The sequence below is a fragment of the Oxyura jamaicensis genome, chromosome 6 (genome assembly GCF_011077185.1).
Source record: "Oxyura jamaicensis isolate SHBP4307 breed ruddy duck chromosome 6, BPBGC_Ojam_1.0, whole genome shotgun sequence".
Lineage (NCBI taxonomy): Eukaryota > Metazoa > Chordata > Aves > Anseriformes > Anatidae > Oxyura > Oxyura jamaicensis.
In genome coordinates this window covers 5,422,483-5,442,720 of record NC_048898.1, presented here as the reverse complement: position 1 = coordinate 5,442,720, position 20,238 = coordinate 5,422,483, and the positions used below count along the sequence as shown (strand labels likewise).

At 40.3% G+C, this 20,238-nt stretch overlaps 1 protein-coding gene across 2 annotated transcripts in view; it reads right to left on the bottom strand.

Annotated features, from left to right (window-relative positions):
* JMJD1C (jumonji domain containing 1C) overlaps positions 1-20,238 on the bottom strand; it is a 159,270-nt gene that overhangs the window by 103,873 nt on the left and 35,159 nt on the right. For both annotated transcript variants that reach the window (XM_035329919.1, XM_035329922.1), the window contains exon 2: positions 3,724-3,888. In XM_035329919.1, coding sequence (XP_035185810.1) covers positions 3,724-3,888 — 165 coding nt within the window. The remainder of the gene's footprint in view (positions 1-3,723; positions 3,889-20,238) is intronic.

Genomic DNA, 20,238 nt, shown 5'->3' with positions numbered 1-20,238 from the left:
TCTAGGCTGACACCATTTGTCATCACTGTCTTTATGCTTCTCTCTTTACCTGCACTGACTTTTGTTTGTTATATTGCCTGCAAGCTCTCTAAGATAGGGATAATCTTTTCTTCTATGGTTGTATGGCACCCAGCAAGCTGAGCATGGCTTGAACTCAGACATGCTGTGGCTAATGCTGCCTATGTTCCTGTAAAGCTATTTGAGCCAGTGCCATTAAAGCTTCGTTTGTGTGAGCATTCACATACTGAGGTGTGAACGCTCACCTCTGTCACTAGCTCCAGAAGCCACGCTGCAGGGTGGTTTGTAGTTTCAGCAGTCAGCTAGGCAGAGCCAAGGAGTTCTCCTCCAATCTGTCCAGAAGAATCATCTTCACAAGAAGGAAAAGCATTTGATTAAGACATGAACAGGCAGAGGCCTTACATCTCCCTTCCTTTGCACACAGGTTTTCACAGGTATCTAGTCAACGTTGTCAGTGACCCTGATCTGATGAAGCACGTTGATGCCAGTGGGACTCCAGGCACATTTGCTGTCCATTTGCCACCTTTGGAGTGAATGAGGCAGGAACCCAACCAAGAGAAACAATCTCATAGTGAAAGAAACTGAACTCCAGAGAAACTATCCCTGCCTGTGTTACAGTTTCTAAACGAGGCGAAGAGGTGATGCTTCTCATTTCCTTTCTTTCTCAGTACCTGGTTGAAAGGAATATAATCTTAAGAGCACAGCTAGACAAGGTCAGCAGAAGCTGTGCTCTCAGTAACAGCTACACCAACTAGGACGTGTTGTGACCAAGCTGCATTCTAGCAATTTCATCTATGAAGTGCTTTTACATTGTATCACACAATGAATACCAAAATAAATCTGTAATTGTGAAGTGATGATTGCCCCCAGAAATGCCCACAGGAAATTACAGACCTTATCTTCTGATCAGGTTTGAACACCACACAGTAAGTACAGAATATGTTGATCAAAGAAGATCAAAACAAAAGGTGATTAGCATCTAAATAAACAAGCACTTTCCATTTGCTAATAAGGCAAAGATGATGTAGAAAATACTACATAAAATATACCTAAATATTACTTTGCTGCATATATACTGCATCCAAAATAAAGTTGTACTGGAAACTCTTATTTTGGTATTTAATAAGATGTCAAGATTGTCAAATACATGAATGACTTTCCAGTATGGTTGCATGCGTGTTGTGGTTTAACCCGGCTGGCAGCTAAAACACCACACAGCCGTTCGCTCACCCTCCCCCCTCCCTCTCTGGGATGGGGGAGAGAAATGGGAAAGTGAAGCCTGTGAGCTGAGATAAAGACAGTTTATTAAGATAGAAAATAATAATGATAATAATAATAATATGTACAAACAAGTGATGCACAATGCAATTGCTCACCACCCGCTGACCGATGCCCAGCCCAACCCCGAGCAGCCGGCCCCCCACCCCGGCTAGCCACCCCTATGTATTGTTTAGCATGACGTCAGATGGTATGGAATACCCCTTTGGCCAGTTTGGGTCAGCTGTCCTGGGTCTGTACCCTCCCAGCTCTTGCTGCACCCCCAGCCTGCCCGCTGGCAGGACAGAGCGAGGAGCTGAAAAGTCCTTGGCTTAGTATAAGCATTGCTCTGCAGCAATTAAAACATCAGTATGTTATCAGCACTCTTCTCATCCTAATCCAAAACATAGCACCCTACCAGCTACTAGGAGGAAAAATAACTGTCCTAACTGAAACCAGGACAGCGTGTGAGAAAGGTTGAGACTTCTCATTCAGTAACTATGCCAGGACTTAACTTCCAGAAAACATGCATTGTCACATCCACACAAAGGACTTCACATCAAAGTGCTGCTGGCAATCAACATTTTTACTACTTTTTCCATTATTTCTCCATTTGTAATGAGCTTTCTTCTGACTTAAAAAAAAAAAATGCCTCTTTACAGAAGTCACCCACTTCGCTACACCAGAGTGTTCAGATAGTCAGGAAGCAACAGAATTACGATGGCAATCTGGGCACCCTCCCTGTTCCCAGAGGCCTTGCATGCTCAATGCAGCTCTTGAGAGGGAGCAGAGCTCCAGGAGGTCTCTATGGAAGGCATCTGTTCTAATTTGAGTTAATATTCTGTATCTGCACTTTCCCTCAAACATGGGTTTTCTGGAATGGGGATGGATGACCAGAGGGTTTGACTCAGAAAGCAACTGTTAGAACAATTGCAAACAGGCCAGGCACAAATGCTGAGACCTTGTCTTCTTTAGCATCTGAAAACTGTGACCTAACAAGCCGTTTGAGCCCCACTTTGGACCATGTGATTTCAATCTCTTTTTGAAATGTAAAAAGAAGAGGTGGATGTAAAATAACAAAGTACAAAGATAAATTCTAGCTTGCTAGTAGATTTTAAAATACCGATCTCAACCAAGAAGACATGGGGAGTTTCAAAGAGCAAGTGACATGGCTCTAAAACTAAAAATTCTTGCTCAAGGATTTAATAACATGAAACAGAATATTTGCCTGTACAAGCAAGTATGTGAAAAAGTGTACATCCAAAACACTATCATTTCACACATAAACAAAAACATAATAAACGAGTCAAGTAGGAAATATTAAGAGAAAAAAGTCCCATCCTAAACCATTTATGCATCTCTGCTACCACCAACATTCCTTGAACAGTTTGCCTCATGACATTGAGAATGATGGTTCTAGCCACAGCTCCAGAGAAATACACATATATTTTAGAAAGTCCTCAGAGACAAGAACGTGAAGGGAATACTTAAATGAAGCACAGAGACACAGCTAAGATCCAGAGAAAAAATATCTAAATCCATTACAACAACAAATTTATAAGAACCTGAAGTTGCAGATACTGAACTTAACATCAAATATACCTAACATTTCTCCCATTCTCTTCACCATTTTGACAAACCTGGGGGAGCTTCCTTTTCACCTGACAATTTCAGTAATCTTTCCCAACCCTCTACAGCAGAAAAATACTAACAGGTTCCTGAAGTCTCATACCTACTGATCTTCTGAAGACTTTGACAGCACTACAACTTTTTTGGAGAAAAAAAAAAAAAAAAAAAAAAAAAAAAGGAATACACAGCCATTCCTCAATAGATTATCTCATCAGATTCTTGATATTCATCAGGTCTACCTAAAGGTGTGTCAAAAACAAACAGAACCTCCTAGCAATTCTCTCAGCAGCTTTATATTTGGGCACTGATCCAGGGAGAGGAGGAGTCACAAGTATCACCTCATAAGCCAGGAACACAAGTGTCACTCCATTGATCTTTGTTCACTTTTCTCACCTTTCTGAACTTTGACCCAAATCCAGCTCCCACAAAAAAGGTGTTACAAGTTTAAGGGTTTATTTTTCACCTCAGTTTCAATCTTCCACAGAACAGATCATATGTTGCCAGCTACTAAGTTAATATTTATCAAATGCTTTGACTACACAAAGTGACAATAGTTCTATGTCACTCAGACTAGTTTTGCCATGCTCTATGTCAATACAAAAATGAATGACTTATCACATATCACACCCACCCTTTCAACCCAAGCATGATTTATTAATATCTTATCCTTTTTTTTTTTTTTTTTTTTACCCTCTTCCCCCTCCATGCCCACCTCTTTCCACCACCATCGTGACTGAAGTGAACTAGACAGTCTCCCAAGGAGGATACCATTAGAGAGATTAAAATCATTTAGTAAACAGGATTGCTCAAGTGTCTTACCAATGCAGGCCATTGAATTTGTTTGATCTTTGATCCCTGAGTCTGGCTTGGGTCCTTTCTTTTCGCCCAGACCAGCTGGTACTCCACCAAGAAGGTTGCAAAATCTTCATAAACTTTAACCCATTCTCGCTTTTCCCATTCAAGGTCATCAAATTCCACATATACCTGGAGAGATGTAAAAACAAGAAGATGTACGTTATTACATGTACACAGCATGTGCGCATCTACATGCACTTTTGAAAGCACGTGTTTTAAAACGTAATGTAAGAGCTGAATATTATCCCTTTTACTGTTATGGTATTGAAATGACATAATTAATTCAGTTCCTGCATAGAATTTTTTCTTAGCAGAGCATGTGTCTTAGCAGAGAAAGGGTACGTTTGCCAAAACAGTACTGTGAATACTGGGTGTCTTATACCGTGAAAGAAAAGCATAACACTAAATACTTACTAGAATAATTCAATACATACAGCTATTTATGTAAGTATGTTTTGAGAATACTTCCCGTTAACCGTTCAAGTATTTCTCATACTTAAAAGTAATTAATGCAAACTAATCAACTAAACAAAAAGCACAGTTTCAAAGAAAAAACACGCCAGCTGGAACAGCCCCAGAAAGGACACCATAATCCTGCAGTTCCTGCAGCTATGTGCAACTCCAACACACAGTACCCAACTCCAAGCTCCACCAGCAGAAGCAGCTCAGTATCTTGACCTTTCTATCCTTCTGGGATCCCACTCCTTTTGGGTTAAAACAAAAGGAAAGGAAACAAACAAACAAACAAAACATACTTTTTTTTCCAGCTAAATTAACATGGAGCCAATTTGCATCCATTTCATTTTTTGTCACCCCTGCCCTATACATTGCACAGCTCTCCCCGACACATACTTGGAGAAACACCATACCGTCCCTCAGCTACATTTACTAAGATGAACATGCCAAGCCTTTGGTCTTCTCTAATAAAAGGAGGAGGGTACTTGCAGGCAAAAAGCTACGCAAAGATTACCTGCATTAGAATGCTAACTTTTAGAAATGCATTGCATTTCAGAATTACAGAATTAGAAAAAACACATGTATAATTTGGGAAATAAAATGATTAAGAGACATCAGTGTATTTTACAATGCTAGCAAGAAGAAGAATCTGGCATTATAACAAACATCACTGTCAGAAAGGGAAGATGCTCTGCTACGCTCCTGAATTTTGTCTCTTAGTCACACCCAGGGCAACTTCTGAAATTGAAGTTTCTTCCTCTATCTCCTTTTGAGAACTTACATCACTGTCACCAAAAAACTCTTGTCTTTTTAACTTTGGTTAATTTTAGGCCTGCAACATACTTCCTTGTCTAGACTTTCTGTCTCACACTTCCAAAATGTGTGCTATGTAGTGCTCCTTCTCATCTTGTCCTTCTCCCTTCTGCATACACAACTTCAGGTTATGCCAAGCCTCCTCACACTCCTGTACCAGAATTCATCGCCCCAGTCCTCCCCACTCACAGCCATTCTTTTTTAACCCACATCACTTCCAGTCTATTCCTACACACTTCCCTCCTTTCTCTCTGAAGGCAGTGGTTGGATTACAATGACAACTTACTGCAGTTATTTTCTTCGTAGCAGCCCCCCATCACATCTCCACTTAAAATCTGCCCAGCTATAAGGGAAAACAGAACCAGTTTCTTTTCCTCCTGCCAAGCTCCCCTCACTCAGGCTGTCCATCTATTTCCCACAGCCTCCATGACCTGGGTGGTAGGAAGGCAGCCGTCAGCCCCTGCTCCTCCAGCCCTCTGCCAAACGCTGACAGGACATCCCTGTCACCCTGAAGGCTCTTGGTCACCACTCTCACACCTGTGGCCAACTGGTCTTTTCACCTCTCATTTCATCTTGTCTCTCATTTGCCTCCTTGCCTGAACTCTGAGTCATGGCAGTGTGCACGGCGCAGCAGCCTGCACCAAGTGTTCTTCCTTCTGTATTTCCCAAGCACAGTTTCCCCTCCGGATTCCCTAGATCCTTGTCTGCAGTTTCTGCTGTTTGCCTGCTGCCACCGCTCCAACATCTCAACCACCCTGCTCAGCCACAGTCACCCCAAAACTTTGCATCACCTTATCCATCAGCGCCCTACCCTCTGACCTTCTCCTTTGCCCATTTCACTCACTGCAACTCTTCGATACAGGGAGAAGAGTAGTGGGAAACTACTACGAGCCCTTGCAGTGACCTTCGTATCAAACGTACTGGGACAGGTCATACAGAAAGTGATCCTCCTGCTTCAGCTTGTTCATTATTAAACCATCAGCTGTTACTCCAGCAACCAAGTAGAAAGCAAATAACAAAACCTCAGAAGTAAGATCTGTAAATTGACACCTCTCATTAAAAGGCACCATTTTCAAAACCTAACTAACAGAAGTTATAAAATGTATAACGAAGTTACAGAATGATAATTTCACAACCAAGACAACTTTAACAATAAACATACTCATGCTTTAAAGCATCAGCAGAAAAACATCGTATCCAATCATCTCAGAAACACTATCTTGAGTTTGCAGCTGCTCTGAACCCTTCTAAAGGGAAACTCTTGCAACTGAGCAGATGACAAGATTTATAGACATCCTTCAGTGGGAGTACAGTCCAAATCATTCCCTATAATCATCTTCCTCTTAGCCCCTCTTCCCACAAATTCCACCCAACTATTCCAGGCTGGTCAAACCACTGCATTTTAGTATCTGGGAAGACACGTTGCTTGGATAGCCTATAACAGGAGGTTGAGCACAAGACTTCACACAACAGCAAGTTTAAAAATAGGAGGCAAGGGGAATTGAGTCAGTAAATGTTTTTGAAAAACAGAGATAAGCCTAAACTGGAGTTAGCAGTTTAGAAACCTCCACACTAAAACATACTGTGCCTTCTGGACACCAGCCAAAGCTTGTGGATAACCGTGATACAATCTAGTGTTTGTGTGCAAGTTTTGCACCCCAAATAAACTGAAATCTGGTGCAACGACAGTGGGAGTTATTGCTGAGCTATCTGCTGAGTCTCCTGGCACCGTATAATTAGATCTTCAAAGGAGCAGTTCCAAGAGAAGTGGAGAATGGAGCGTGGCGTGGAGCCAGTCTGCCATTGCCCAGGGCACCATATTCCTCCTCTAGCAAGGCACACACACAACCTTACTTGGGAATTGCTTCTGCCAGCTTTCACCACAGTCAGGTTTTGATGCCAAGGCTATTAACTATATCTTCTGGCTTTTCAGAGTTCATTTCTGAAAGGCAGAAACAGCACAGACAAAACACGGAGCCCAACCCTTCACCCGTTCATTTTTATTTTTTTTTCCACTAGCAAATGATGTGCTTAAAACAGGAAAATGCATTACCAATTCTTCTGAGGCAAGAGTGAAGTCTCTGAAGAGAACAGGCTTCCTCTTTCTCTGGACATTGATCTACCACACAGAGAAGAGCCATATGAATTTATGAAAAGGAGGAAAGGGAATACAAAGGGGAGAGAAGAAAAAAAGCAATCCAGCAACCTGTGCCAACAAAGCAAAGCGTGGAGCCAAACTAAGACCCACTAAGGAGTGTGAAGGCTGGAAATATTTGATCTTTCTTGCTTCACTGATTAAACTCTGTACAGCAAAAAAAAGTCTCCAACATCTGCCTCCTTAAGAATAGATGTTGATTTTTAGATTTTTCAGCCAAATTTTGCTTCCTCGCCTTGTCAGCTATACAGAAGTTCATTTTGCCAGAGTGGCTGAAGCTTTCTCACCACGTATGCACTGACTTGCACAAAAAGGAGAAATTCCCACTGGGACAATATTATATTTATAATTGGCATTAATGTGCTAATTTTGTAACTCACTATTTTCCAACAGGAAGCAGCATAAGCCTTTAGCATGTTTTTCCAAGTAAAGCAAGACAACAAATTAATTTCCATCAGAGTCAGCCAAACAATTGCAACAAAATATTGCTGTTTCAAAGCCAGAACACAACAACCAGGGTGAAATTTTCAACATACAGCGCTGTGATCCAGACTTTTCCAGTCGCTTCTGCTCCAAATGAATACGCCTGACCAAACAAATCCTGAAACCTTTTAAAGTGTCATGAAACCACCGCTGCCTTCCAGCGAAGTCCACGTGTATTGCTGGGAAGCAGACTGCGCGCCGTCCGCTTTCTTGAAGCCACCTGAGTCAGCGGCTGCTGCTCACACCTCCTGCATGCAATAGCAGCCTGTGCCGCTGCCCACGGGGGGCTTGGTTTTGCAGAGGACACTGCTAATAACCCAAAGGCTGACTTTGAGTTTCTCAGCCCTAGCAATAGCTCCAGGCAGCACAGCTACAAAAATCGCTAAGAAAGTTGCATCATTTTAAGACGAAGTGTTCTCTATTAACAGCAAACAGAGTGTCGCGTAACATTTATTTACTAAGGTGCTAACCTGATGTGCGAAAATGATTCATTTTAGCGGATTTGTATTTAACAGAGCACAGGTTACGTGTTCCTCCCTAAGCGAGGACAGCCGCCCAAGTCACCGCGCTTCCAGTGCCACACGGAGGTCTGCCTGGTGAAAGGCGACGCATACTTCCCTGCTTCTCACCAAAGGACTGTCACCAAAATATTTATGTCTAGCACGATCCATCTTTTTTAAAGATGCATTTAATAAGGCAAATACAACACTCATCCTTCTGTACCACACCGAATAGTCTTTCGTTGACACAGATGTGACTACTGGCTTCAAGGTGAGTCCCAGGGCATATGCCACTGAGTTTTATTCTTAACTTTTTTTAATTAAGAGAGACCATTACACTATGTACAACTGTATTACATAAATGTAAGGGTTGAGAACTCAGAATTCAGGTGCTAGAAATGATGTGATAATCAAAAGTCTTTCAGTTATATCTTTTAAGTTGTGTAACTAAATGCTAGCATGCAATCAAGCATCAAAAACCAGTTGCCAGATAGCCTGTTTTCAACCCTGTGATGCACGGTGATGTAAAAAGAAAAATGTAAACCTTGCATGTAGTTTAGTAGAGGCTTACCTGAAAACGTGTCAAGTATCAAATAGCCATGTTTTCAGTGGCGATAATTTTTTTTTTTTTTTTTTTTTTTTGCCACATGCAGCCATTCAGGCTTGAAATCAGCAGCGATGGCTCCTGAGGTACCAACTCCACACAGCTCTGACGTTTTGCTCAGCTCCCCTGGTCTTCCTTAGCATTTTATGTAGTTGAAAATTAAAACCAAGTACGCTAGGCTCTGAGAAATTTCCCCATCTACGTATTGAAATGGATGCGATTGCCAAATATCTAACTGGTATAAACTAAAGCTACTCATAAGTACACAGGGAACAGCGCCAGTAAGAGTGTTTTTATAAAACTTAATCTTCCCATCCTGTTCCCAATATCCTTGCCTTCTCAGGTTTTTACAGATTGTTTCTTTGATGGAAATAGCATTACCCAGCAGCCAAGTCTTTCTAAATATATCTTTAACTAATCAAATGCAATCAAAGCACAATTTACTATAAAGCAAAACAGCTTAACACAGTAAAATTATTACTCTGTTATACAAGTGCTACCCATTTCCGCATGGAAAAGTGATGAAATTGCAACCGAAGACAGCAGAAGGGTTTTGGTTTAATAAAGAGCTTGTGATGTAGTTACATACTACCAAGATTCCCCCAATCTTTCTCACTAGCATTTCAATTTTCCTAGTCACTCTACACTAAAAAAACTCTTAAAAGTATCATCATACTCCTTTGCTTTATATATTGAAATGCTATGTGTTTGTATTTCACAAACCCTACAAGCCAAACCATATAGGTAGGAAAAAAAAGTGTATTTGAAAACAGGTTGGCATCAGTCCACACAGCCTAACAACACCCCAAGCAAATGTTGGAATAGTAGCAATGGATTGGTCTTAAGCTACCACATTCTTCAGGATTAAAGGATGAGTTTTATTGCCTCTATTTATTCTTAAGAAGAGGCAGCATTTTCATTTTTACCACAAATCTGGAACACATTTTTTAAGCACAAAAATTTCACTTGTATTTGTATACCAGAAAGTATTTACTTTCAAGGAACAAAGCAATACTAAATGTACTGAGTATTTTTAGCAGGGGCGAGCAGACACCCACAGTGCCACAGTAAGCCTTTAGAAGATGTGAAAAAAAAAATCTTGATGAAGTTGGCATGCATCTATTAATCAGAGTTTTGGAATTCTTCCACCATTTAAGGAACATTATAGTTCATCTCAAAAATGTAAGACCTCTGCTTTGACCCAATTACTAGGAAAAAGCTGTAGAGTAAGACACATTTTACAACAAAGAACCTGGAAAGCTTTTTTGAAGACAGGACAAAATATTTACAGTCTTGGTTCTTTTATGCTATTGCATCACTGAATGCATGTTATAGCATTAAGCCTTTGTTGTTTCAGAGCTCCCTGAAAATCTCCTTTTTAGCAAGGCGACGGTTCTGGGTCTGTGCAGCAGGAACAGAGCCCGGCACCCCACAATGAAAGGCTGCCCCCTGCCTTTTGCCACCTGCAAGAAGGAAAGAGGGTAGAGGGCACAAACACCCAGCCTGGGAGCATCTGCTTAAAACTAAAATCTATTAAAAAGCTGGACATGCACGCTTGCTGGAAGACATGTCAAATATATACCATGTGCAGGAGGAAACAGGAACAGATGTAGCTAAGAATACATGTTTCAATAAACATGAATTTTCAAGGTAGCTTCCTTAAATCAAACCCTACAAATACAGAGAGGCATTTAAATAAAATCATTTATTGCAAGCAACTAGACGTCTCAAGATATACTACTGGGGAATAATAAGCATCGGGATGATCAGCATATACAATTTACAGTTAATTTTGAAATCCTGATTTTGCACTCCCTGAAATGCATGCCTGAACGCTGACAATAAAGTAGCTTTTACAGAAATGCAGATAAAAACGGTTGCAAAACTGAAGAAAAATATGAGTAGTATTGCAACAACCTGCTGCAGTCTGTAGCCTGGATTGCTAAGCAACCAGCACATCATGTAAAGTAGGATTGCAGGGAAGATGAGAGTACAAAAAAAGCCTCCTACTTGGACGCCTCAATACCATCTTTGAAAAATAAAAAACATTTAAGACATGGATGTGTCTTTCACGCATAAATTTAAATATGTATTCCAAACAACTGAAGAGAGAAAATAAGAACTACACTGAATTGAAAGAAAAATATTTATTAAATGCTATTCAGAGTCCTCAATGGGTTTCTCAGAAAGACCCCTCTCATAAAGACAGTCCACAGGAGCACAAAATTTTATTTAAAAAGTTGTTTGAATCACTTATGTATTTAAAATATTTGACACATTTATTTTGCAAACCTTTTCTCCAATTTCATATGGCAAAGCAAAGTGACGTGCAAACCAAAAATTAAATCATGACTGTACTGGGCTTACAAGCAAGCCTAAGCCAAGTAGTACCACTTTCAAAACGTTTTAGATGCCAAAACATACACTGAATTACTCATCTGAAATGAGAAATAAAAGTGACATTAAATTTTTAAGAAAGCATTAACTATTAAATCATAGCAGCACCTAGTTAAAATATATCCATTACTCAAAAACTTCCCAGTCCTTCAGGCTCAAAAAAAGTCTTACAAATTCTTGCTCATCACACAATGCAAGGAAACTTTTCTATTATCTAAATAACTGAATTTCTAAAGACAACTATTAAGAAACAAATACTATAGAAAGCCTGCATATCCAGTTTAAAAACAATGTGAATTTTGTGTTTGAATCAGACAATTGTGAATTTAGATAAGGTAAAATATATTACGCATTTCTATAATTATTATTTAGATGGCTAGTTAAAAGCAACAAGTGCATGGAGGCACATTTTGAAAGTCATACTACAGTTTAATTCCTGTCATTCATTTCACAGACCAAAATTTTGCAGAAATGACTTTTTAAATATATGATACTGTTTTCAAACTATGCATTTGTAGATCTGACTGACCCAACTGAGTGGGATTTGGACCATTTAAGGTACCGGTCATTAATTACTAAATATTAATGGCTTTCAGTCCATTTTGACAGTGCAATACCTTGCTAACGAAGGTATGGGTAGAGTTTTCTAGCAAGTTGTCAGGGGACGCAGAACACTACAGGAGGCTGGATTGAAGTGCACGGTAAAAGCAGTCGGTTAATCCCCATTTAGGTTTCATGATTTGCCCATGTTCCTGAACCACAAAATCCAAGCTATGGATGGTAGCATACCTCTGCTGAGGCAGGAAAGTTCATCAAATCACTGACTAGCATGGCTGGAAGGCCAGACACGGGAACTACGGTAGCTTCACTTCCTCAGGACAGCCTGACCATGCACAGCTAGACCTTCAGGAGATGCCTCTCACCTAAGTGGAATGCCACAATGATTTCATGAGCTTCTCAGGTGTCTTGCTCCAGCAGAATAGTCCAGAACTGAACCATTGATATGGGGAATCAATAGAAGTGCTAAAAGCGCAAGGTTTTCCCCATTTCTACCAAGAACAAAAGTCTAATTAGCTAACTTCAACAGGTGAGGAGCCAAAGCAGTCATCTTCCCAAGGTGTAAAAGACTAACTCCTGGATTAGACCCAGACCTAGGAGTATTTATCAGCATCTATCCAGGCAGACGTTCCACTGGTTTTGCACCGTGGCATGGAAAGTGATGTCCTCCCCAAACCACCTGAACACACACCGATTTCCATAACAAATCTTTGTTTCAGGTCAAACAAAAAAGAGACCGTAAAATAAAAGGTTTAGGTTGAATTTTGGTACCTGTGCCTTGAAATCCAGGCTAGAAAATGGAAAGAGAAAAGAGTAGGTGCCTCAGCTTTCTGTGTGTCCACACTAGTCTTAGAAGAGCAGGTCAAAAAAACCAGCAGTGGGCTCAACAAGCAATTTCCCTTTTGTCAGGCACAGCCAGGAATACCAGAAAGACACCAGCAAAACTTTATTCCAGTGAAGGGCAACACCAGAGACAGACAGTGAGCAGGTCCTGTTCGTACCATGTGTTGTCAAGGCCTGCTCCAGATCCCAGCAGGAACAGGACCACACACCACAAAAGATGCACTGCACTTCTTCAGGCAGCTTACTGGAGTTATGAGGAGTATGCAGAAATATTAGAAGAGTAGTCAGGGAACAAAGAGAAAAAATCATCTCGCACAGACAGTACATGATAGTCTAGATAAATGATTTCCAACTACAAAATTGTGGTTCTTCTCCGGTCCGAGGACAATGCAATACTTGCTCCTATAACCAAGGCCAATAACCTTAAGTAATAAGACAACCAAATGATTCCCAAGTAGATTTTTGTTTTTTAATAAAGTTCTCCAGAAGTATCAAGTCAATAATCCTTAAATGTAAAGGAAATATGGTTAAATGGTTATCTCCCTCACTGACTATCCATTAAGATGTTAGAAGATATTTCCCATAAATTTATTCCTTCATAAAAGAACTAGAAATATTTCAGTAGGGAAGCTAGTGTACTATATTGATTACTTTAAAGCCTAATTTTACATCAGAGAAGAAATTTCTACCCACCGTCTTGACAATAACTTGCTGTCTCCTTTCTTCTATGTGAAGTGCTATTTATAACACAAGTCTGCAATCTGTTTCTCCTAGTCCTGTCTAAATCAGGTCTAAGCCATCTAATAAAGACAACAAGTAGCTTCTAAATACTTCCTAGCTAGGACCCAGTCATATTTTACTTTTTTTTTTTTTTTAATTCTTTTTATTCTAGAAATTTGAATCACAGCCTGCTTAAAGTCTTCCCCTCCAGGCCCATGCCCGCACTCAGCGCTATCTCGCAGGCAGACCCTCCCTCGTCATTTTGGTCAGACTGCTTGCTACCATTCCAGCCTTCGGGTTTCCATCTCCTCTGTAACACCTTTCAAAACCACTATTTCTTTTAGATTATTGATCTGTCTACCCCTTCGTAGCGGCGAGCCATCCCTCATTTGAAAGTAAACACTCATATAATCTTCCTGATGTGTCTAGAAGCTCCAAGACACTTACTAACAAAGGACCATAACCAAAACTAAGAGAAGTCGACTTCTTTCCTACGGATTAACTGCAGCAGTAAAGAAGAAAAAAACTCTACTAAAAGGCTGAAATTTCAAAGGACCAAGATTTTTCAGGTGAGTATGTTTTTCCTTTATTTTTCTGGTTGAAATTGAATCCCAAGGCTAAACTTCACACAGAGAAGAACTAGGTCATTAAAGTTCCTATTACGTCAGTGCACAAAGGTCCACAGACTTGGATCAAGGTTTATTCTAGCTCTGAACTGAGGTATCTCCAGTATTACTAAATGGGCGGCGGAGATGGACCAGGGGCACACGCGAGCAGATGACATCAGGAAACACCCTGCCAAAATTAAGCACCGTTTTGGGATCAGAATGAGGAGCACAAGCACAGCTTCTCCTTTTTCCTACATTGTCTTAACCTACCTCTTGAGCCTCCTTGCCATAATGGCTACTGCTCAGCTACAGGTATCTGGTATTTGATGAGCTATCTGACCAAAAACTTCCAACAACAGCAATGTAAGCTATAAAGAAATGCAGCAGTACTGCCAGTCATTTAGGCAATCACCTTTTCCCTCTCACTGTCCTATCGAGATATTTTACATCAGAATGAAGACCCACTAGTAATGCACACAGCCTGCTTGCTCCCAAGTTAGCCAAATACTTGTATTTTATCAACATATTACAAAAGACTTTTAAAAGACTTGCTTTAAACAACAAACTTTAGAGATTCATATTACAATTGGGATTTTTGGCACTGATTTCGTGCCACTGAGCAAGTCACAACCTCTGCTTCAGTACCCATACTGTAAAACAACCACTTCAACCCAGTTTTACCTGCTTTGACCACAAATTCTTTGGGAACTGACATTATGTTTCTGTGACACCAAATTAATGGAGAACGAATGTCAGCGGGCTTCCAGGTGCTACTGAGGTGTCCCAATACAACTCCCTTTGGATCACAGAAATACAAGGACTGGCTCCTCTGAACAGCTGGCTGCTTCGGTGCTGCTGCTGCTGCTAAGGTCAGAGCATAGGAAGGACTGCTCCAGCTAAATGGAGCTCTTGATGCACATCAGCTGTAGCAATGAAGGGGTGGAAAGTACTTAAGGTTATATAAAACATCCATGACGCAGACATGAAGACCCTCTCTCTCTCCACAGGATTGTCTGCTAGTGTCTGTCAGAAGATGCACTTTTGCACTCTCATCTATTTTTTTTTCATCCTGCAAGCAAATTTTTCATGTGAACAAGGTGGTTCAACAGTTATAGCCTACCTAATCTTTAGTTAAGTATTAACCGTCTCAGTACCAAAATTCTTTGGAGGGTTTATAATTTTTACATTAATTGCATTAAAAAATAAAAATCTGACAACATACCTTTTATTTTAGAATTAAGAATTGTCCAAATCTCCAATGTATTACAGCTCAAAAAAAGGGAAGAAAACATATTAGGGTTTTTCTGCTCTCCTAGTAAAACGTTTTTGCAGATTTTTAAGGCAGAACAATAGATCCATTGACAACATCAACAGTACAATAGATCCAACAGATAATGCCACCAAACTGTTAACACTTAATCTCCGAAGTAACGATGTAAGAACAGAACACTCACAATGAGTATACATCAAAAGTTGTTTAAGGAATCCAATGAATGACCTTAATTATTGCATTAGCTACCTCTGGCTAATTCACTCATGAAAACCTCAAATAGGCATTTCCCTATAACAACAGCAGGGAAAATATTTTCAAGCAACTGGTGTTTTAAAGATTGCAATGTTAAATCAAAAGCAAGCTTGCTTATGCACAACGGTTTTATGGACTGTAACTGTAAGAGCCATGCCTGTGCTTTAAAACAACAAAAAAAATCCTCCCTGCAATTCAAAATGCATGCTAGAGAATAAAAAAGCATTAATTCAGAACTGTACATGATTTGCTCACCATCTGTGCAAGTTTCTGGAAGAAAATAGCTTTTCTTTATGTCCAAGGCAGCTTCTAAATGCTAGAAATGATACATGATAAATTACCTCCTGCATTGACTCTGAAACTTAGGGAAGTTTCTTAAATCCATTAGAATTGAACAATTAAAATGTGAGGCCTGAGGTATGCATATAAGTACTGGGACTTTTCATCTTTCCTCTTTCTCCTCTCTTTCCCCAGCGACACCTTGGTGGCTTAAAATCAAGATTTTGTTTTAGGTATCCTTTGATTCAACCTTTGCTACAGACAGAAAATGCTGAACACCACCCCACCCCCAGATTTTTAGCAAGCAGCATGCATTTTTGCAAGACTTTTTTTCCTGGGACACTTCCTTGTAATTCTGATAATCACTTCACTATTTAAGCTTAGATTTTAAACAGAATCTTTAAGAATCATCATTAGCAAGTTCTTCTTTGTGACAAATAATAATAATGCACCTCAGCTCCTCCAAGTTTTCTGAACGATTAAATAATGTTCCCTCCAGGAAAACGAACACATTACATGAGGATATTTTTGACTGCAGGAGTCACCAGTTGCATGATTGTTAGTGGTGTAAGATAACAGAAGTATTTATTGATAACAATAAAGATGGGAATCTGTTTTCAAAATAGATCAGAGGAACACACCCAAGGTTTCTACTTTGCTTTACCAAATACCCTCTGCTTCGCTGTACTAACTACTTAAAACCTGAATGTTATTTTTAGCAATGAGTCTCAATTCCTTGAAAATGTATGTACAATAGACCATGTGCTCCAGAAGACCTACTGTGAATGAGAAAGGAATTTGTGAAATTTCACCAAAGCATCCAAGGCAAAAATGTAGGACACGTCTTTCCTATACTTTCAACAAACATATTAATACTGGATTAAATTACAAGAATCTGACAAACATTTGTGAAGGTTATGTTCATTATTTATTATCATTATTGGCTTTCCCATGGCTTTGGATACACTTGTTTCACTGCAACCTCTTGTATCGTAACCTGTTAGGACTATTAAAAGCACAGCCAAGGCCCACAATCATTCAGCTCTAACACGCTTTGACTAGACAATAGTTCTCGGTATCAGAGGTTCTTCACCGGGAGGGTGGTTGCACACTGGAACAGGCCCCCCAGGGAAGTAGTCACTGCACTGAGCCTGTCTGAATTCAAGAAGAGATTGGACTGTGCACTTAGTCACATGGTCTGAACTTTTGGGTAGACCTGTGCGGTGCCAGGAGTTGGACTTGATGATCCTTATGGGGTCCTTCCAACTCAGGATAGTCTATGATTCTAGACAGATACGTCTAGAATCTGTCTATGACAGATACGTACTCCAGTATTTCTATTCAGTGTATGTATGAAAACTAACAGATACAAAAAAAAAAAAAGCTATGTTTTCCTTCTGTGCGCTTCACTTCCCACAAAAGCAGTAAGGCCAAGATGCCTTACCCCCAGTCACCGGGCTGGAAAAAGGAGGGGAGGAGGGAATGCCTCAGCTAAAACCCGTTCCTAAACGCCCCTTCGGATGGGAAGGCAGAGGTCACTGGCAAAGCAGCCAGACAACAGAAACCAGCACATAACCCACTCAGGGAATCCCTCATGGGCGATCCCATTGCTACGTCACGATCAGATCAGGAGACAAAGGTTGAATAAACAAGATTCCGACGTAACATTAAATGCACTGAACACAGGCAAGGAGATGTTTTCTAGTTTTGCCCTTAGGAAGTGACCAGAGCACTGCATATAGCCAAAAACCCTTAATATGGTTTGGTGCATGAGATTATTAGATATCAAAACAAGCTGCCAAAGAACTTTGGCACACATTCATGGGAATCAAAGAAACATACCCAGCGAGGCCCGTAACACTGCAAAAATGAAGTGTTCTTGAGCACTGAGAGCAAAGGGCAGAGATTCCCAAGCTTTCAAACGTGTGTGGCTTTTCTTACCATCACATCCCTTCCTTTCTACCTTTGATTAAAACAAACAGATGTATATTAACAGGATACACTTTGTCCAGAAGAGTCCACAAAGGCAGAACTGGTTGTTTGGTTATGGCTACCACTAGCTTTCAGTACTGGCTGCTTTCTTAACATGCTTTCTGTATCCAAGATGTTAGGAAAAAAGAAAAGAAATCTCCCCACCCCCAAATAAGCACACAAGTATGCAAGTTATCTAAAGCCAAGACAAGATCAATCCTTTTGCAATTACTTGATTTTAAAACCTAAACCCAGAAAATAGGCAAATTGGTCTTTTTTTTTTCCTATTGAACCCCTAATCCTTGAAATAATTTTTCTTCCCACTTGCAACACACTGAAAAACAATTGTAAAACTCTGAGGAAAGCCAGCACCTGCAGGAAAGGGCTTAATCTGGCAACTGCTGGTGTTGTTGAGTTATTCATCACATAAATCTCTTATTAAGTCCCACCTCTTTCCTGTAGCTCTAACTGTTGGAGTTTGAGAAAACAGACCTCGTTTCATGCTCAACTCCCACCACTAAGCAGCTGAATCTCCTACGTTACTTAGAATACTGTTCGTGAGAGCAGGCTTCACATGGAGTCATGCAACATCCTGTTCCAAGCCAAATGCTCCAGATGGGATATGTTTCACTGCTGCCTCCCCCTCCCCAGCCCGTTTAAGCTTGTTCTTTTTTCTTTGAAAGCATTTATCCCAAACTGATGCTCTAACAGCATGCTAAAACTGACCTTTGAAGAAAAATACAGGCATATCACAACTTGCTTAAAATCTAAATGTTCGTGCTACAAAAAAAAAAAAAGGACATGTAAATTATCGAAATATTTGTATCAGCTAATCAGTTATCAGAACCACATGTATACGAAAATAAATTACTCAATGTGGCTCAGGAAAATCTGCCTTACTTCAGAAAGTTTGCTAATCATTTAAAAGCTTAACATTGTCACGCACGTTACTAATCTAATGGAAGTTCTCATCGACATAACAAGGAAAAAACTGTCTAGTCTGCTGATCACTCTGAATGCTGGCAATTTCTCAAACATCTGCTAAAGGTCAGATTTCCACTGCATGGAACCAATCAATGAAGCTACACAACACTCCCAGCGCCATTGGAAGTGCCAAACAAAGACCACTGTTTTACATAAGCAAAGAAACTCAGCCTGAAATCCTCCAAACACTGCTAGCAAAGTCGTCTCTTCTGTCACCACATAGTACTCGTCTACCTGGTAAGGACTCCTAGAATTAGGGCAGTTTTGCTTTTTATTGCAGAAATGAGTCACTTACTGCTAACCTGTCTCTTTCTGCATTGTTTAATAGTGTACAGCTCCTAACACGTACACAGGAACGGTAGGGAAGGAAAAGTGAACATCATCTGATTTAAATGTAAAGGGTTTGTTTGGTTTTGTTTTTAATTTAAATACTAATCATCATATAAACGAGCAGTTTCAGAACACTGAATATTCACAAAATTGGTGCCTTTGTTTCAGCTCAGCTACTTCAAACAAAACCCACCCCTGCTCAATTCTATAAACAGATCCTGGAGTTAAAAATCAGGCTGAGCTCATAAACCTCTGTCCTAAAATCCTTACTAAGCAACCTCAGAAATACAATCCCAACATCCTACCAGATTAGGGAATTGTTGGCTCCTGCTAAAAACAGCATGCTCTGTATTTCAGCAGCTGATCACATGCCATAAGACCGGTGTTTTAGCAAGAGCATACGCATAAGAAATAAGTGATCAATTCCAACGCTGCTGAAAAGCTGAGCTTGTTCTATTTTTACAGATAAAACAACTTTATATATGGATAATCTGGCACTGATTTACAAGAAAAGCCTTCCACACACTAGATAGAAGGACCAATAACAAAACACTCTGATGCAATTTGGGGATTTCTTATTTATTTTCAACTCCTGTGTGTGTTGCTAAGTGATCTTCAAACTACAATTTTACTTTTTTTTTAATCCACTTTAACTTCAGAGCAAACATGGATAAAAAGAAAGGAGGCACAAATCCCTACTCACTCCAATAAATTCAATTAATATTCTCTTGCATTCCTTCTAACTCAGCGGCTATTACAGTAATAATGTGGTGGTGCTGCAATTCTAAACAAAGGAAATATGCAACTTAAAATATATGTATCTATTAAAAAAACAACCAGTGAGGACATCTCCACGCAGTGAGAGCATTGTGTACATCCCTGGTCATCCAACGCTGCAGCCCTACCTCTGCTGCCTCCCAGCTTTGCTCCAGAGCCTGGCACTGCCTGCCACAGCCAGGACGGGGCACCCCGGGGGGAGCCCTGCCAGGAGGAAGGCAGCTCCAAGGCGTGGGTCAGAGCAGGAGCACCGTGCCAGAAACCAGCACTGTCCGATGGATGCTGAAGGCTGTGAGGAAGACGAGGCCATTGCGCTCCCCAGCCAGCCCAGGCCCACTGCAAAGCAGCGTTTCACCATGGCCATGGCGAGACAATAAAAGCACAGGATGCTTCTACTAATACCTACCCCAAAGCTCTAGCGGCACAATGAAATTTGATGTTATCCGAGATATAAAGATTAAGTTATTAAAAAGGAA